The 18,527-nt window shown below is 43.1% G+C and overlaps 1 protein-coding gene across 1 annotated transcript in view; it reads left to right on the top strand.

Annotated features, from left to right (window-relative positions):
- The window catches only part of TRPM1 (transient receptor potential cation channel subfamily M member 1), an 83,262-nt gene that overhangs the window by 7,306 nt on the left and 57,429 nt on the right, over positions 1-18,527 (top strand). The window contains exons 2-10 of the mRNA XM_061181412.1: positions 2,682-2,761; positions 5,662-5,857; positions 8,437-8,650; positions 9,279-9,403; positions 10,536-10,707; positions 14,817-14,991; positions 15,425-15,548; positions 16,925-16,997; positions 17,669-17,769. Coding sequence (XP_061037395.1) covers positions 2,682-2,761; positions 5,662-5,857; positions 8,437-8,650; positions 9,279-9,403; positions 10,536-10,707; positions 14,817-14,991; positions 15,425-15,548; positions 16,925-16,997; positions 17,669-17,769 — 1,260 coding nt within the window. The remainder of the gene's footprint in view (positions 1-2,681; positions 2,762-5,661; positions 5,858-8,436; positions 8,651-9,278; positions 9,404-10,535; positions 10,708-14,816; positions 14,992-15,424; positions 15,549-16,924; positions 16,998-17,668; positions 17,770-18,527) is intronic.

The raw sequence follows: 18,527 nt of genomic DNA, 5'->3' as shown, positions 1-18,527 counted from the left end.
TCCTTTCCCATATTAGGGAAGTTTTCAACTATAATCTCTTCAAATATTTTCTCAGTCCCTTTTTTTTTCTCTTCTTCTTCTGGGACCCCTATAATTTGAATGTTGGTGCGTTTAATGTTGTCCCAGAGGTCTCTGAGACTGTCCTCAATTCTTTTCATTCTTTTTTCTTTATTCTGTTCTGTGGTAGTTATTTCCACTATTTTATCATCCAGGTCACTTATCCTTTCTTCTGCCTCAGTTATTCTGCTATTGATTCCTTCTAGAGAATTTTTAATTTCATTTATTGTGTTGTTCATCATTGTTTGTTTGCTCTTTAGTTCTTCTAGGTCCTTGTTAAATGTTTCTTGTATTTTCTCCATTCTGTTTCCGAGATTTTGGATCATCTTTACTATCATTACTCTGAATTCTTTTTCAGGTAGGTTGCTTATATTGTCTTCATTTGTTTGATCTGGTGGGTTTTTACCTTGCTCCTTTCTGCTGTGTATTTCTCTGTCTTCTCATTTTGCTTAACTTACTGTGTTTGGGGTCTCCTTTTTGCAGGCTGCAGGTTTGTAGTTCCCATTGTTTTTGGTGTCTGCCCCCAGTGGGTAAGTTTGGTTCAGTGGTTTGTGTAGGCTTCCTGGTGGAGGGGACTGGTGCCTGTGTTCTGGTGGATGAGGTTGGATCTTGTCTTTCTGGTGGGCAGGACTGCGTCCGGTGGTGTGTTTTGGGGTGTCTGTGAACTTATTATGATTTTAGGCTGCCTCTCTGCTAACAGGTGGGGTTGTGTTCCTGTCTTGCTAGTTGCTTGGTATAGGGTGCCCATCACTGTAGCTTGCTGGTTGTTGAGTGGAGCTGGGTCTTAGCGTTGAGATGGAGATCTCTGGGAGAGCTTTCACTGTTTGATATTACGTGGGGCTGGGAGGTCTCTGGTGGACCAATGTCCTGAACTCGGCTCTCCCACCTCAGAGACTCAGGCCTGACACCTGGCCGGAGTACCAAGACCCTGTCAGCCACTTGGCTGAGAAGAAAAGGGAGGAAAGAAAGAAGGAAGGAAGGAAAGAAAGAAAGAGAGAAAGAGAGAAAGAGAGAAAGAGAGAGAGAGAGAGAGAAAGAAAGAAAGGAAGGAAGGAAGGAAGAGAGAAAGAGTTATTAAAATAAAAAATAAAAAAATATTATTAAGAATAAAAAGATTAAAAAGTATTTAAAAAAAGAAAGAAAGAAGAGCAACCAAACCAAAAAATAAATCCACCAATGATAACAAGTGCTAAAAACTATACTAAAAAAACAAAAACAAAAACAAAAAAAACGGACAGACAGAACCCTAGGACAAATGGTAAAAGCAAAGCTATACAGACAAAATCACACAAAGAAGCATACACATACACACTCACAAAAAGAGAAAAAGGAAAAAAAATATATTTTTTTTTTAAAAAAAGGAAGAGGGCAACCAAATCAATAAACAAATCTACCAATGATGATAAGCTCTAAATACTAAACTAAAGTAAACATAAAACCAGAAACAAATTAGATGCAGAAAGCAAACCCCAAGTCTACAGTTGCTCCCAAAGTCCACCGCCTCAATTTTGGGATGATTCGTTGTCTATTAAGGTATTCCACAGATGCAGGGTACATCAAATTGATTGTGGAGATTTAATCCACTGCTCCTGAGGCTGCTGGGAGAAATATCCCTTTCTCTTCTTTGTTCGCACAGCTCCTGGGGTTCAGCTTTGGATTTTGGCCCCGCCTCTGCGTGTAGGTCGCCTGAGGGCATCTTTTGGGAAGTCTGAGGTCTTCTGCCAGTGTTCAGTAGGTGTTCTATAGGAGTTGTTCCACATGTAGATGTATTTTTGATGTATATGTGGGGAGGAAGGTGATCTCCACCTCTTACTCCTCCACCATCTTGAAGGTCCCTCTGCTGGTATTATCAGTGTTGGGTGGGGATGAGGCGACAATCTACCAAAGTCTGTACCATCCTTGCCAGGTTTGGGGTTTCTGTAGAGAAGTTACCTCTACCAGGTCTGACTGCCATAGCTCAGGAAAATAGTGCAGTCATTCCTCCTAGTGTAGAATGTACTTCAGAAGAAGATGTTTAAGGGGTCAGTGGCACCTCACTGTCTCCCCAGAGGCAACCCTTCAACGGTTGCCGGAGTCAGAGCACCACCCCAAGGTGGGGTACGTCGAGCCCGTCCGCAGCTCTCAGATCCCACCTCCAATATTTTTAATTCTAAAAATAACATTCAGAGAATCTGAGTACCAGTTAGAAAAATTACTTATAAAATGACTATGGTGTGTGGGGAGCCTGAGAGTCTGGAGAAGATGGGGTCTTGAGAGCAAATCAAAGACCTGACTAGAGACTGGCCGACTTTGTCAGCTTCTCCGGTAACTCACGTCCACACCAGGCTCCGTGGGGCACTGGCTTACTCCAGGGGCATCATCATTCTCCCTTTGCAGACTCTGACTAGCATACAAAGCCCAGGTTGTAGCCCTATGGAAACCATGAATACATACCTCTGAGCCATTTCTCTTAAAGGAAACCAGAGCTAAGATCCTGAAAGACTTGTGTCCACCATTCTTGGAGGTGTCTATTCAGATGTTTTGGACAGACTTCCTGTTACTATTCATTTTATAAAAGCAAAAGAATGAACTCTGAGGATGGCTTGGGAATATCTTGGTGTAATTTCCACTTTTTTCTCTTCCAGGGACAGAAATCTTGGATAGAAAAAACCTTTTGCAAACGAGAATGTATCTTTGTAATTCCCAGCACTAAAGATCCTAACAGGTAAATTGGAAGCCATAATTAAGACATTATTCAAACTTGCACTTCTCTGCCAGTTGCCAGCAACTATTCTGGTGTTTGGGGGAGGGAGAGAAGGAGTCAAAGACAGCTAGAACTTATGCCCCACATGAGTCATTAACCAGGGAGTCACCTGAGCTATAAGTTCCTCTGTCAAGATGCAGGCAGCCTCAGGGGAGAGGTGCTGTCCTCCACTCACTCATGTGAGTTTTCACAAGCAGATGCACCCACACTTTCCTCAGTCTTAGTGAGATCAAGGAGCTGAGGGCTTTAGACAGATTTCCAGGGTATCTTCTGGCCTCTTTGTTAGAGTTCCTAATGTTATAACACACTGGGAAGAGAAGGGCAAACTAAACCTGAAAGAAAGAAAAGGGAGGAAATAATAGAAAATAGAATGGGAGTTAATGAAATGGAAAATCTTAAAACGACAGAGAAAAATCAATGAAATCAAAAGCTGGTTCTTGGAAAAGAGCCACAAAATTGACAAACCTTTAGCTAGATTGATGAAGAAAGAGAGAAGACTTAAAATACTAGAATCAGAAATGAAGAGACATTACTACCAATCTTACAGAAATAGAAATGAGTATAAAGGAACACTATGACCTGTGTACCAATGACTATAAATTAGATAACTTAGATGAAATGGACAAATTCCTAGAAAGACACAAACTGCCAAAATGATTCAAGAAGAAATACACAATCTGAAGAAACATATAAGAAGTGAAGAGGCAGGATTAGTCATCAAAAATTACCTACAAAGAAAAGCTTAGGTCCAGAGGGCTTCACAGCTGAATTTTACCAAATATTTAAAGAAGAATTGATACCAATTCTTCACAAGCTCTTTCAAAAAATAGAAGATGAGAGAGCTCTTCCCGACTCATTTTATGAGGCCAGTACTACCTTGATATTAAAACCAGACAAAGACAGCACAAGAAAGGGAAACTACAGATTAATATCTCTTGTGAATATGGATGCAGAAATCTTGAACAAATACTATCAAACCAAATCCAGCAACATATAAAAAGAATTACACATCATAACCAACTGGGATTTATCCCAGGAGTGCAAGGTTGTTTTCACAGCAGAAAATCAATTAATGTAATACATCACATTCATAGAATAAAAAACAAAAATCACATGATCATCGCAACTGACACCAAGAAAGTGTTTGACAAAATCCAACACCTTTTTGCGATTTTTTAAAAACCCAGAAAACCTGATAAAGGACTTCTATGAAAAATCCATGGCTAACATCATACTTAGTGGTGAAAGATTGGATGCTTGCCCCTAACATCAGAGACAAGACAAGGATGTTCACTCTTACCACTTCTATTAAAATTTTACTAGAGGTTCTAACCAAGGCAATTAGGTAAGAGAAAGAAATAAAAGGCACCCGTATTGGAAAGGAAGAAGTAAAACTATCTTTATCAGCAGATGACATAATCTTGTATATAGAAAATCCTAAGGAATCACTAAAAAACTATTATAACTACTAAAGAAGTTCAGCAAGTTTGCAACATACAAAATCAATATACAAAAATCATATATATTTCTATAAGCTTGCAATGAACAATATGAAAATGAAACTAACAGAACAATTCCATACACAATGGTATCAAAAAGAATTAGACACTTAGGGATAAACTTAACAAAAGAATTCCAAAATTTATATCTGAGGGGTTTCTCTGGTGGTCCAGTGGTTAGGACTCACTGCCATGGGCCCAGGCTCAATCCCTGGTTGGGGAACTAAGATCCCGCAAGCTGCGTGGCATGACCAAAAAGAAAAATAACAAAACTTATATCTGAAAAGTATAAAACATTGTTGAAAGAAATTAATGATGATCTAAATAATTGGGAAAACCTTCCATGTTCATGGATTGGAAGACTTAACATAGTTAAGATGGCAATATTCCCAAAATGACCTACAGAGTCAAAGCAATCTCTATCAGAATTCCAGCTGACTTCTTTCTAGAAATTGACAAGCTGATTGATATGGAATTGCAAGGGACACAGAATAGCCAAAATAATCTAATAAAAAAAGAACAAAGTAGGAGGACTCACTTTACCTGATTTCAAAACTTACTACAGACCTATGCTAATCAAAGTAGTATTGTACTGGAGTAAGGGTAGACATACAGACCAATGGAATAGAACTGAGAGTCCAGAAAGAAACCCATTCATCATAACCAATTGATATTTCAGTAAGGTAGCCTAAACCAATGGGGAAAGATTAGTCTCTTCATCAAATGGTGCTGAAACACCTGGACATCAAAGGAATGGATTTAAGTCCCTGCCTCACACGATATATAAAAATTAACTCAAAATCTATCAAATGTCAGATGTAAGAGCTAAAACTTTATAGTTTAAACTCTTAAACAAAAACATAGGAGTAAATCTTCATGACCTTGGATTTGGCAAATGATTCTTTGAAATGACACCAAAAGTATGAGCAGCAAAAGCAGCAAAACAAATATACTTTCAACGTTACTTGTGTAGAGAAATGTTTTACATTTCTCTAGCAACGGAATAATTCAATAATATGGAAAAATCATTGCAGGTCAACTCTGCATGGGGGAGCGTGATTGTCCTTTGTCACAGAATGTTCAGTGATTGATGGCCATAGTCATGTTGTCAAGACACCAAAAAGAGTAAAAATGTGTTCAATAAGGAAGGGCAACCATCCAATGTGTTTAGAATAGTCTGGTATTTATACTTTTCTGGTATGGAAATAGATATGCATTGATTATCTGGAAAAGGATATCATAAGGGACATTTCTGTCCCCAGTAAAGCTGAATAAGGAAGGTGTTAGGCTGCTTCTGTTCAGGTTAACTCATCTTAAGGAGGAAAATGTTATAGAAAGACTGAGCTTTGCCTTTGTTTTCAGGTGTTGCTGTGGCCAGCTCACCAACCAGCATATCCCCCCTCTGCCGAGTGTAACAGCCAGCAAAAATGGAGAGGAGAACAAGCAGGTGGAGACTCAGCCCGAAAAATGGTCTGTTGGCAAACACACCCAGAGCTACCCAACAGATTCCTACGGGATTCTCGAATTCCAGGGTGGCGGATACTCCAATAAAGCCATGGTAAGAGGGGCCTTGGGAAGGGATGCCACTGAGCCGCAACCTCCATCAGAGGCCCAGCCTCCCAGCCTCCCAGACTGCAGATACCTGGGTCTTCTTTCAGGGGTGTGGCTCTATCTTCCTAGAGTTTTCAATGCGAAGACAGGAAATATATCCACACACTCGAGTTTTTAGCCATGAGATTTGGAAACTGGGCACTATGATAAAGAACACGCAGTATCCTTTAAATCCGTACCAAGATTGTGAATTCACACATCACAGTCCAGCCCCACTCTACAAAGATACCACACCATCTCCAGTGATGAGAGACGAATGATGTTTTTTAGGGTTGTTTGGGGCTTTGTTTTGTTATTTCTCACAGCGGACATTTACCACCCCCCTTACATGGGTTAGGAGTTTCTGGATATATTTCCCTCTGAAGTCCACACACAGCCTCTCTGGGCTTGCATTCAGCTGGCCCAAGAAGACGGAGGCCTTTCACATTTGCATGTAAACAGGGAATGCCCTCTGCCTTTCTGATGAGCCCTGCCAAGAGGGGGGGCGTCAGCACTGTGATCCCTTTCAGCTTATTCTGAATAATGCTCTCACGTGCCCAGTGAGACCATTTTTGCAATTTCATTCTATCTCACTGGCCCAACATCATTGTTCAAATAAAATTCAGTTGTGTTCCAAAGACCACAACGTAAGGTCTTCCGGAAGGGCACCCTGCCTACTGGCCTGGACACAAAGAGGCTGTTCACAGGGGCCAAGGCATCTGCTCATTAACCTCTTCTTCACCTTGAGGGGAAGGTCCAGCCCCGAGGTTGGCCGTTGATCCCCATTCCCAGCACCCACTCCCTCCTCATCGTCCTGGCCAACCTCTGGAGCCACATTCTAGCTGAGCCAGCTATGGAATTTTAAAAAAAATTTTTTATTGGAGTATAGTTGATTTACAATGTTGTGTTAGTTTCTGCTGTACAGAAAAGTGAATCAGTTATACATAGACGTATATCCACTCTTTTTTAGCTTCTTTTCCCATATAGTCATTACAGAGTGTTGAGTAGAGTTCCCTGTGCTATACAGTAGGTCCTTATTATCAACAGTTATCTATTTTTTATATAGTAGTGTGTGTATGTAAATCCCAATCTTCCAATTTATCCCTCCCCTGCCTTTCCCCCCTGGTAGCCATAAGTTTGTTTTCTACACCTGTGACTCTATTTCTGTTTTGTAAATAAGTTCATTTGTACCATTTTTTTTTAGATTCCACATATAAGTGATGTCATATGATATTTGTCTTTCTCTGTCTGACTTAGTTCACGCAGTATGACAATCTCTAGGTCCATCCATGTTGCTGCAAATGGCATTTTTCATTCTTTTTTATGGCTGAGTAATATTCCATGTATGTATATGCGTGTGTGTGTGTGTGTGTGTGTGTGTACCACATCTTCTTTATCCATTCATCTATTCACAGCAGACAGGTTGTTTCCATGTCTTGGCTACTGTAAATAGTGCTGCAATGAACTTTGGGGTGCATGTATCTTTCCAGCTTTGGAATTGATGCCTTCAAGATTAGGGTTGCCATTGGATAAGGTGAACAATATTTATTCTATTTTGGAACATGTTTGACCTTTGATTGCATCTAAAGTGTATATAATTTCAGGTAATTCTGAACTGTGATTTACCTGTGGATTGGGATATAGCCCAACAATGACTAATTGTTAAGAAGCTTTACCTAAAAGTACATAAATTCATAAGTTGCTCTAAATTTTTTGTAAACCTGGCGGATATATTTCCTAGAAGTTTCAAAAGAGCAAAAAGTATCCAGAGATAAAATCAAACAGGAGTAATTTCTGTGTTCCTAAGAATGCTAGACACATTGAAGAAGTATTTCAAATTTTGTTTAGAACTATAAATGGTCTTTGCTTTCATATTTTAAAATGTGTTTCCTTTAAACTCCAGTTTTATTTTCTACAAATTTGTTTCTACAAATTTCCTACAAATTTGTTAATTTGGAGACATTTGCGCATATATGCATGTGTGTGATTGCACATAATTTTTAATGAACTCATTAAATAACTAAAATAAATTTTTGCTAATATTACTATATTTCATTATTGGAAATTTTCAGGATTCCTTTTACTCTCAGTATTAACTATTGTCATTATAGAAGTTCTGATACCATGAAAATTAGCTGGGAACTTTGATGAAATAAATCATCCTAAGGCAATGAAAAAAAAAAAGATTAAGGTTGCTAGGTAAAATACAAGACCCCCAGATATATTTGAATTTCAGATAAACAACGGATGATTTTTTAGTATAAATGCGTCCCAAATATTGCAGGAGCCATAATTATACTAAAACATTTTTCATTGTTCATATAAAATTCAAGTTTACCTGTGCATTCTCTATTTTTATTTGCTATATCTGGGAACCCTCCAGAGTTCCCTTCCATCGTTTGGCCACAGACTCACACAGAGGGCCCCAGAACCCCATGGGAGAGAAAGCCAGGCGGCTGTTGCTTGGACAGGAACAGTAGCCTTGCTCCCCGTGACACAAGAGTCAAATCAAAGAACGAGTGTTGAGGGTCACACCCTCTTTTGCAGTATATCCGGGTCTCCTATGACACGAAGCCAGATTCACTGCTTCATCTCATGGTGAGAGACTGGCAGCTGGAACTCCCCAAGCTCTTAATATCCGTGCACGGAGGCCTCCAGAACTTTGAGATGCAGCCCAAGCTGAAGCAGGTCTTTGGGAAAGGTCTGATCAAGGCTGCTGTGACCACTGGGGCCTGGATCTTCACTGGGGGCATCAGCACAGGTAAGTGCAGGCTGTATCCCTTGCTGCAAATGTACAAACCCAGAGCTCATCGTGGTTCCCAAAGAGCTTTTGGATAATTATGATAAAAAAAAACAGAAGATACTGCATTCTGATAATATTTATGGCAGAATGAAATCTTTATTCGGTAGCTCGTTTTTTATTTTGGTATGATCATGATAATGGTCAACATTTCTGGCACCTACTATGTGCCATTCCTTGAAGTGAGCCCTGTACAAGCCTCATTTTCACTGAGGCTCCTGACAATCCTTTCCCGATCACATGAGGGAGGACACCGAGGCCCAGAGAGGTTGAGGAACATGGCAGGCGTCTGACTCTCAACTTTAGCTGAATGCAGCCAAGGCCTGCCAAAGAGACCCCTCGTACTTCCATCCTTAGGTCTTGGAAACTTGTAAAGACAATTCCTGCACAGTTGCTTTGGTTTTTGTTTTTGTTTTCCCTTTTCTAGGAGCTAATGAAGGATGACTAGCTATTATGAGCTCAGACTTTCAGTGTCTTAACCCTGTTCTGTAGGAAATGGAGTGGTTCAGAGCTGGGGTTCCTGAAGTTCATGAATAGTGGTTTGATGGGAGGTAAGGGGCCAACAGATATGACTTATGGCCTCTCACAGGTGTCATCAGCCACGTGGGGGATGCCTTGAAAGAACACTCCTCCAAGTCCAGAGGCCGGGTTTGTGCTATAGGAATTGCTCCCTGGGGCATTGTGGAGAATAAAGAAGATCTGGTTGGAAGGGATGTAAGTATTTTCTCCCCAGAAATGGGCAATTTTCAAAAATCAAAGTCTTTGTTTTAATGTCATTGTAGATTTCACCTGCAGGTGTAGGAGATAATAAAGCAAGGTCCCATATAGCCTTTATCCTTTCCCCAAAAGTAAGAACTTGCAAAACTACGATATAAGATCGAAACCAGGATAATTGATATCAATCTAGTCAAGATGCAGAACATTTACTAGGAGCCCTCATGTTGCCCTTTTCATTCATTCATTTGTTTGTTTTTTTATTGAAGTATAGTTGATTTACAATGTTGTGTTAATTTCTGCTGTACAGCAAGGTGATTCAGTTGCATATATATATGCATATATACATGTATATATACACATATATATACACACATATACATTGTATACGTGTGTGTGTATATATATACATATATATACACACACACATTTTTTTTCATATTCTTTTCCATTATGGTTTATCATAGGACATTGAATATACTTCCCTGTGGTATACCGTAAGACCTTGTTGTTTCATGTTGCCCTTCAATATCCATACCCAATTCCCTCCTGCTTCCACTCCTGCCTTAACCCTGGGAACCACTCATCTGCCCTTCATCCTACAGTTCTATCATTTCAAGAATGTTATGTAAATGGGATCGTACAGTATGTAACCTTTGAGGGCTGGCTTTTTACTTGCCACTTAATTCTCTGGAGATCCATCCAAATGGTTGCATGTATCAAAAGTTTACTCCTTTTTATTGTTGAGTGGGGTCCCACCATATGGATGTACCATTTATCTGTTGAAGGCTATCTGGGTTGTTTCCAGTTTGGCTACTGCAAATAAAGCTGCCATAAACTTTTGTGTACAGGATTTTGTATTAATGTAAGTTTTCCTCTCTCTGCAATAAGTGCCCGGGAGTGTACTTGCTGGGTCATCATGATCTGTTGGGTTGTCATGATCTAAAATAATATTTTCTAATTTGATATAAAAATTTACAAAAAAAAATCCTTCAATAGAGAGGCTAGGGAAGCGAGAGTAGGTTGAAGTGCACAATTAGGTGAAGCTGTCGCTCCGCATCCATATATTCTTGCTTCCCCTGTTTTACTGTCCAAGTTTTGCAGCTCTGACTTGTGCTGTGCATTTCATCAGGTGACACGGGTGTACCAGACCATGTCCAACCCCCTGAGTAAGCTCTCTGTGCTCAACAACTCACACACGCACTTCATCCTGGCTGACAATGGCACCCTGGGCAAGTACGGTGCCGAGGTGATGCTGAGAAGGCAGCTGGAGAAGCACATCTCTCTGCAGAAGATCAACACAAGTAAGTTCTGGCCACGGCCACTGGGCTGCCGCTGCTGCCCGGAAAACCAGGCTGGAAGAGAGAGCACCCGAGGGTATTTAGAGCCTTCACCTTGACTCTTCTTAGACCATCAGGAGATGACTTAGCAAGACCCTTTCCCTTAGCCACCTACCAAATCACTGAGCTGCGCTGTGATGCTTTTGTCTCAAGTTCACGAGGAGAGTGGACCCGAGAAACAGCCCCACAGCCGTTTTCACGGTGGTGGCATCTCCCGCCACGTTGCCAGTGGTTCTCATTCCTTGTAATGATTATAGTTAGTTTTTTAAATTTTATTGGAGTATAGCTGATTTATGATGAATGCTGTGTTAATTTCTTCTGTACAGCGAAGTGACTGAGTTATACATATATATATTCTTTTTCACATTCTTTCCATTATGTTTTATTCCAGGATATCGAATATAGTTCCCTGTGCTATACTGTAGGACCTTGTTGTTTATCCATCCTATTGATAATGGTTTGCCTGTGCTAATCCCAAACTTTTTAAATGTCTGAACAGGAAACACATTTGTCACTCAAAGGCTTAGTATGATTCCTTCTATCAACTACATGCTCTGAGTTCATTAAATTAAATATCTCAGTAGCTCTGGATCTCTCACCAGAGATGGGCCAGGTGGGGAAGCCTCTGGAGAGGCCTGCAGGAACTGGCTGCTCCCAACAGGGTGCCCCCCTCCATGCTGGTCCAGGGGGCACACCCTGCAGGGGAGCTGCCGCTGTCAGGAGGATGCTGAGGTCAAGCTAGAGAGAAAGGAATGGACCTCAATCAGATGAAACGATCATAACAACTGGTTAGAATTAAAATAACTGGTGTCATCTCTTGGGGCATGTTCATAACTCAGTGATTCTTACTGTCAATCCATTGCTGAATGATCTTAAAGAGTATTTTGTTGTAACCATTACTGGTAAGATTGCAAAAGACAGTCTAGGCCTGGGAAATGGTCATTTTAAAGCATAATTAAAAGGTCTGTGAGACTGCCACGTGGTTAGAATGACGATCTGCCATGAGAAGTGGTGGGTTTCTGAGTATCAGCTCCCTGGCTGATGGTTCTCACATTTTCGCTGTCTTGGCCTTGTGCGCGTTCACACCGACCAGCCTCCCCTGGCCGTGTGACCTGTGGGCTTCCCTTTGTCATCCTTTGCCTAGGGTTCTGAGTGGGGCAGGGACAGCAAAGGGGTGCTCAGTTGTCACCTCCCACGGCACGGAGTTTCAGGGGTCCAGCCTAAACCACGAAGAACCAGTTCTCCTCTGTTTCTAGAAAAGAAGGTGATTTGGCCACTGGAGTCCCGAAGATCTCAAATGTCAAGCCTTGCTGGGGTTGGAAATCTCAAGGGCAGGGTCCATGTCATCTTGGTCTATTTCTCCAGCATCTCTTGGCCAGGCGCCTGCCTGGCACAAAGCAGACCGTCAATGCATAGCTGCTGAAATGAACCTAACTGAGATTATTCTGGTAGGAGATGGCAAAGTTGTTCAAAATATTTAAGAGCTCCTGACTGTAGAAATGCATTGTGGAAGCAAACCAGAAACTCTGAATTTCCCCGCTTGAAATTCTTAGACCTTCTCCTAACTGTGCTGGCAGATTTTATCCAAAGGCCTTCAGAACTGTGAGACCAAGGACACATCTCCTACTCACCATCTATTAATGTTGATCAAATAACTCCCATCACAACTAATGGACACCTGGTAAAACATGCTCAGAATATAATCTGTTTTAGCCAGTTTGGGGTAAAATTGTGAAGTAGGCAAATTTGTCTTGATGCCAAAATATTGGCTCTCTGTACACCAATGCCGAAATGAGATATGGAAAGAGAGTTTTGGAGGAGAATTGAAAGAGTAGCTTTATTCTTTGCCAGGCAAAGAGGAAACACAGCAGGCTAGTGCCTCAAGAACTGTGCCCCCTTCCTGGGGAATAGGGAGAGGTTTTATAGCCCAGGGCTTGTGGTCTGGAGTAGGTGATAAGGCTCAAAGTAATGAAGGTCTTGCATTTCTTTTCTTCAGCAAATTTACAGCCAAAGCTGTTGTCAGGCAGCTCAGCAACCAGGTCTGGTGTCCCTGAAGTTATTGGCCCATGACCTTCTTTCTGAAATGAAGAGTACTACAAGGGAGTGTAGGGGGAGAAGAAATGCCAAGTGCAGAGGGCAATTCACATGGAGTCAGAGAGTAATTAGTTTTATGAAGGATAAGTCTAGCTACAAGTGTTTGTTAGTAGTAACAGCTAAAAAAATAACCAAGATCACTTAACTCTTTCTCGCCTGTTTATGCTGTTTCCCCAGCCTGTTCATTGTTTCCTTGTTTTCCTTTTCTATCAGAAAAGTCTTATTTCTGTGTTTGCTGCAACAGTCTCTGCTGCTCCTTCACTCCCACTATCTCCCCCTGCCCTGGAATCCTGGGTTCTTGGGATGCTCTTGCCACCTCCTGCTTCCCAGAGCCCCCCCTTCAGGTTCTGCCACCAAAAGTCAGCTTGTCCTACTGTGTTCCCAAAAAGTCCTATCATAGAGACAGAGGGAGGACTCTGGATACAAGGTATTAACTGGTGGGCTAATGATGGTCCACAGATTTGCCCTCCTGGATAACTCACTGCCTATTCCAGCCCCTGGAGGCCGAATCAACACCTACTACAACACTGCATATTTACACACCACTTGAGGTTGACAAGGACATTGATAGCCGAACAGTTTCTTATACTTATATCTATTGCTCTTTTAGGAGGTAGAGGAGGCCCTGTGATGATTCACCTTTTACGGATGGTTCCCTGCACTTTAAGGTGGCCTGGTGATTGGCCCTGTGTCGTAGGCCAGGCATTGAACGGAGTTCTCCTATCGCTGGTCCAGACACCTTTCGCTGTGTCATTAATTAATTAATTTATTTTTGGCTGTGTTGGGTCTTCGTTTCTGTGCGAGGGCTTTCTCTAGCTGCGGCAAGCGGGGGCCACTCTTCATCGCGGTGCGCGGGCCTCTCACTATCACGGCCTCTCTTGTTGGGAGCACAGGCTCCAGACGCGCAGGCTCAGTAGTTGTGGCTCACGGGCCTAGTTGCTCCGTGGCATGTGGGATCTTCCCAGACCAGGGCTCGAACCCCTGTCCCCTGCATTGGCAGGCAGATTCTCAACCACTGCGCCACCAGGGAAGCCCTCGCTGCGTCATTCTTGAAGGGACAGCCATCCAGGGTGGGAACTTCACCTGGGGCAAGGCAGCAGGGAGGTATTCTTTTAGCAAGAAGAATCTCCCGTGTTTCTCACATCTCACCTTGAAGTAGTCCGTAAGCCAGTTGGTGATACATGGAGTTGAACCACATATGTTTTGGAAAGTTTGTAATTTAAAGGTTCTGCTTTTTCCAGTAAGGCTATAATATGGGGTTTGAATAAAAGAATGTAAACAGTCATCACATCCTGAGTTCCTTCAAGTCTCCTGGTGAACACTAACTCCACATAAGCATACTCCCAGGCCTAAAGGTTTTCCTCTTCACCATGTTTCAGGAATTACAGTGAGTGCTCTTAAGACAGGCTGGGACCTGGGACTCTTTGCTGAGACCTGGGACCCTTTGCTGCAGTGCTGCAATGCTTGCACATGGACACACCTCTCCACGAACAACAAAATACTAAGAAACTGTATGGGACTAAAAATAACTGCTTTTGTGCAGGCAGTTGGGGCAAATTCTGGACCTAAAAGATACAAAGAAACCAAAAAACCCAACGGCCACTTTTGAAGAGCCTGGAGCAAAAACAGGGTGTCCGGAGCAAAAGCAGGGTACTGCGCATGCCCCCTGCACACAACACCACCTAAGGGATGGGCAAAACACCTAAGCCACCCCTCCGGCCTGACTCCTGGACACACCCCTACTCTCACCCCATATAAGGAACAGGCTCGCCCCCCCTCAGCTAGTGAGCAAGCAAGGGAGCCTGTTGTTTGTTCCCGCTCCCCGCTGCTGCAGCAGGGGCCCCAACAAAGCCTTGCCTGAATTTCTTGTCTGGCTTCTAGTCAGTATCTATTGATTGGGGAAGGCCAAGAACCCTGGTCAGTAACACTTGGATGGGGCCGTGACCGTGGTCTGAAGGTGGATGTGGTGTGTGTTGCAGGACTGGGGCAGGGTGTGCCCGTCGTGGGCCTCGTGGTGGAAGGGGGCCCGAACGTGGTTTCCATGGTCCTGGAGTATCTCCGAGAAGAGCCTCCGGTCCCCGTGGTGGTCTGCGACGGCAGTGGCCGGGCCTCGGACGTCCTGTCTTTTGCACACAAGTACTCTGAAGAAGGAGGGTAAGATTTCTGATATGTTACAAAGGGTGGGGTTTTGAATACCTTCTTGTTAGGCCCAGAGGAAATCGTTATCCATTTAGCTGTTCCAAAAATGTAAAAGAAGGAAGCCTTACTAGCCCTCCTCTCCCACTTCCCAAGGTCAGCAAGTGAGGGAGCTCTCAGGAGCGCGGTGTTTCTTACGGATTCTTTCTCAGGAGGGAAGATGCTCTCTCCCAACTGCATTTTCCCTTGTAAGTTTTTCAACAAGCCTGGAATTTAGGACAAGTGTGAACACAGTTTTTGACTATAGTCCCTTTGGGTCTGCTATCCTGGGATATCCTCCAATGATAAAGTTTCAAATCAAAGATACCAGACGGGCATAGAGATGTCTGATTTATTCACGTACAGATTTCACCTGTGTTGTTTTCTTCTCTTTCGCATTTCCTTCGAACAGGATAATCAATGACTCCCTCAGAGAACAGCTTCTAGTTACCATTCAGAAAACATTTAATTACAACAAGACACAATCGCATCAGCTCTTTGCGATGATCATGGAGTGCATGAAAAAGAAAGAACTTGTAAGTGTCTTGAGTTGACTTCCCAAGCGCTCCACAGAGAGAATTATGTTTCCTTTCTAATTCTGCCCATGTGTGCAGGATGGAGTAGTTCCTATTTCCATTCACCCTTTTCCAAGAGGCATTTTACAGATCCTGACCCAACTGGTGGTTCTGTCCATGTGCGGGAAGCAGGCTAAGCACAGGCAGATTCTCTTCGGAAGAGGGACACGGGTGCTTCAGATCTTGTAAATGTCAGGGCACTTCAGGCTACATCCCACCAATTCTGAGGCTCATGATATCAATCAGATTCAAAGCATCAATGAGTGACATATACCATGCTTTCAGGTGTACTTACAAAATTCTACCAAATACACTCATTTTCTCCCACTCTTCGCCTCCTTAATTACGCTTATAAGGAAGAAGCACTCTTGTTGCACAGAAGACAGCCTCTTCGAAATTCTAAATCTACAAGTTTCCTACAGATATATCAAATCTGAGTAGAGATGACTTTGTCATCTTCAATAGCCATTTAGATATTGACGTGTACATCCTGCATGAGCTCCCTCAGCTCCAGATGGGGTAAAGAATAAAATAAGATCCAGGCAAGGATTCAAAATCAGGACGAGCAATGCTGTTCTTTCTGAATCAGAAGCACCTGGTGTAAAATCATGTCGCTCTCGGGATTGTTGCATTAGCGTCAGACTCTGTGGTCCTTTTTACTTATTTATTTATTCATTTATTTTAACATCTTTATTGGAGTATAATTGCTTTACAGTGTTGTGTTAGTTTCTGCTGTATAACAAAGTGAATCAGCTATATGTATACATATATCCCCATATCCCCTCCCTGTTGCGTCTCCCTCCCACCCTCCCTATCCCACCCTCCCTATCCCACCCCTCTAGGTGGTCACAAAGCACCGAGCTGATCTCCATGTGCTATGCAGCTGCTCCCCACTAGCTGTCTATTTTACATTTGGTAGTTTATATATGTCAATGCTTCTCTCTCACTTCGTCCCAGCTTATCCTTGCGCCTCCCCGTGTCCTCAAGTCCATTCTCTACGTCTGTGTCTTTATTCCTGTCCTGCCCCTAGGTTCATCAGAACCATTATTTTTTAGATTCCATATGTATGTGTTAGCATATGGTATTTGTTTTTCTTTTTCTGACTTACTTCACTCTGTATGACAGACTCTCGGTCCATCCATCTCACTACAAATAACTCAATTTCATTTCTTTTTATGGCTGAGTAATATTCCATTGTATATATGTGCCACATCTTCTTTATCCATTCATCTGTCGCGCCAGATTTTGTTTGTGGTCCTTTTTAAGCAACTCCCCAATTCTCCCTCTTGTTTTCCACTTTGCTTTACTCAGTCTTTTCACGATTAATCTGTTTTCAGGTCACTGTGTTTAGAATGGGTTCCGAGGGTCAGCAAGACATCGAAATGGCAATTTTAACCGCCCTGCTGAAAGGTGAGCTCTCAGGAAACAGCCACTCCTGTCCTTTCGTGCTGGCCTCCCCGGAGCTCTGCTTGTGACTGGGAAACCCCTCCCCCCTCCTCCCACCGGGAACTGTGTCTGCTGGGGATGGAACCCCCGAGTCCGCCAGGCTGCCTAGAAATTATCTCAGGATAAAGCCGTGGTAAAACGATGGGGCTCGAAATGGATTTATTAGGAGGGGGACTTTTCTTGGCGGGCCAATGGACCATGATGGGCTGAAGTCAAGAACCAGTTTCCGTCTGTAACTAGCTCATTACAGGTTTGAACTCACAGAGGGTAAGCGTGAAATGATTTTTCATTTGCGATCCCTGCATCCCGCAGTGCTCTGTCCAATTTCCCTGGCCCACTCCTAATGACAGGTGCCACCTGGCTGCTCATGGGGTCACCTCTCTGCTCCACTGGGAAGGGGAGGGTGCTGGAGGAAAGGGGCGGGGGTCACCATCAGGCTGGCTGCTTGGTAGTGCTGAGCTGGTCCTTGGCTTTGGGGCCTGAGTGATCCCTCAGGGGCCAGAGAAAAGGCAGCCGTGCTTATTTCCAGGCTGATGCTGAGCCAGCCTGGGGAAGCCTGTGCTCCCCACCCAGCCCCTGTCACCCCCAGGCGACCCAGGCATGGAGTGAGTAGTGCCCCATCTCTTGCCTTCCAGGCACAAACGCATCGGCTCGGGACCAGCTGAGCTTGGCGCTGGCTTGGAACCGCGTGGACATAGCTCGGAGCCAGATCTTTGTCTTTGGGCCCCGCTGGCCGGTGAAACAGTGTTTTTCAATTCATACCATTTGTCATGACTTTGTACAGAGGATGCATTAATATGTTCTCCCTTGTGTCGTGGATCTCAGGAAGTTATCTGGGCTTCCTGATGACCTGATGTCTAATCTTCAGAGTTATTAGGAAATGTTGCTATTTCATTTCAAAGAACCAGCAAGAAGTAAGAGCTCCTAGCACTAACTTCAGATTCAAACCAGCGCTCTTGAAGAAAGAGCACTAAATATTTTATCATTGCTGGTGAACATGGGTTTTTACCCTTTTAAAGAAAAAGAAGAAAGAAAATAGCTCATTAAAATGAAATACAATGATTGTATTGAAAGCATTGATTTTTCAAATTATGTTCCATGAAACCCCGGAGGCCTAGGGGACTCTGTGAGTGTGACCTTTGTGTATGGTATTTGGGATGTGGTGTGTGTGTGTGGTTTGGTGTATTGTGTGTGTGTCTCTGTGTGTAGCACGTGTGTAGGTTGTTAAATGTGTGTATGGATGTGTGGTGTGTGATTGTGCTATGGTTTACCGTGCGTGTGGTGTATGTCCGTGGGATCTGTGTGTGTGTGTGTGGTTGTACGTGGGTGTGGTGTGGTGCGTGTGGGGTGATGAGCAGCTCTCAGCCTCCCACTCCTTCAATCAAAGCAACTTCTTTACAGACTTGTGGTTGCCAAGGGGGAGGGGTGTGGGGGAGGGATGGAGTGGGAGGTTGGGATTAGCAGATGCAAACTATTATATATAGAATGGATGGA

Source organism: Eubalaena glacialis, chromosome 2 (genome assembly GCF_028564815.1).
Source record: "Eubalaena glacialis isolate mEubGla1 chromosome 2, mEubGla1.1.hap2.+ XY, whole genome shotgun sequence".
Classification (NCBI taxonomy): Eukaryota; Metazoa; Chordata; class Mammalia; order Artiodactyla; family Balaenidae; genus Eubalaena; species Eubalaena glacialis.
This window is presented reverse-complemented; position numbering and strand designations above follow the sequence as displayed.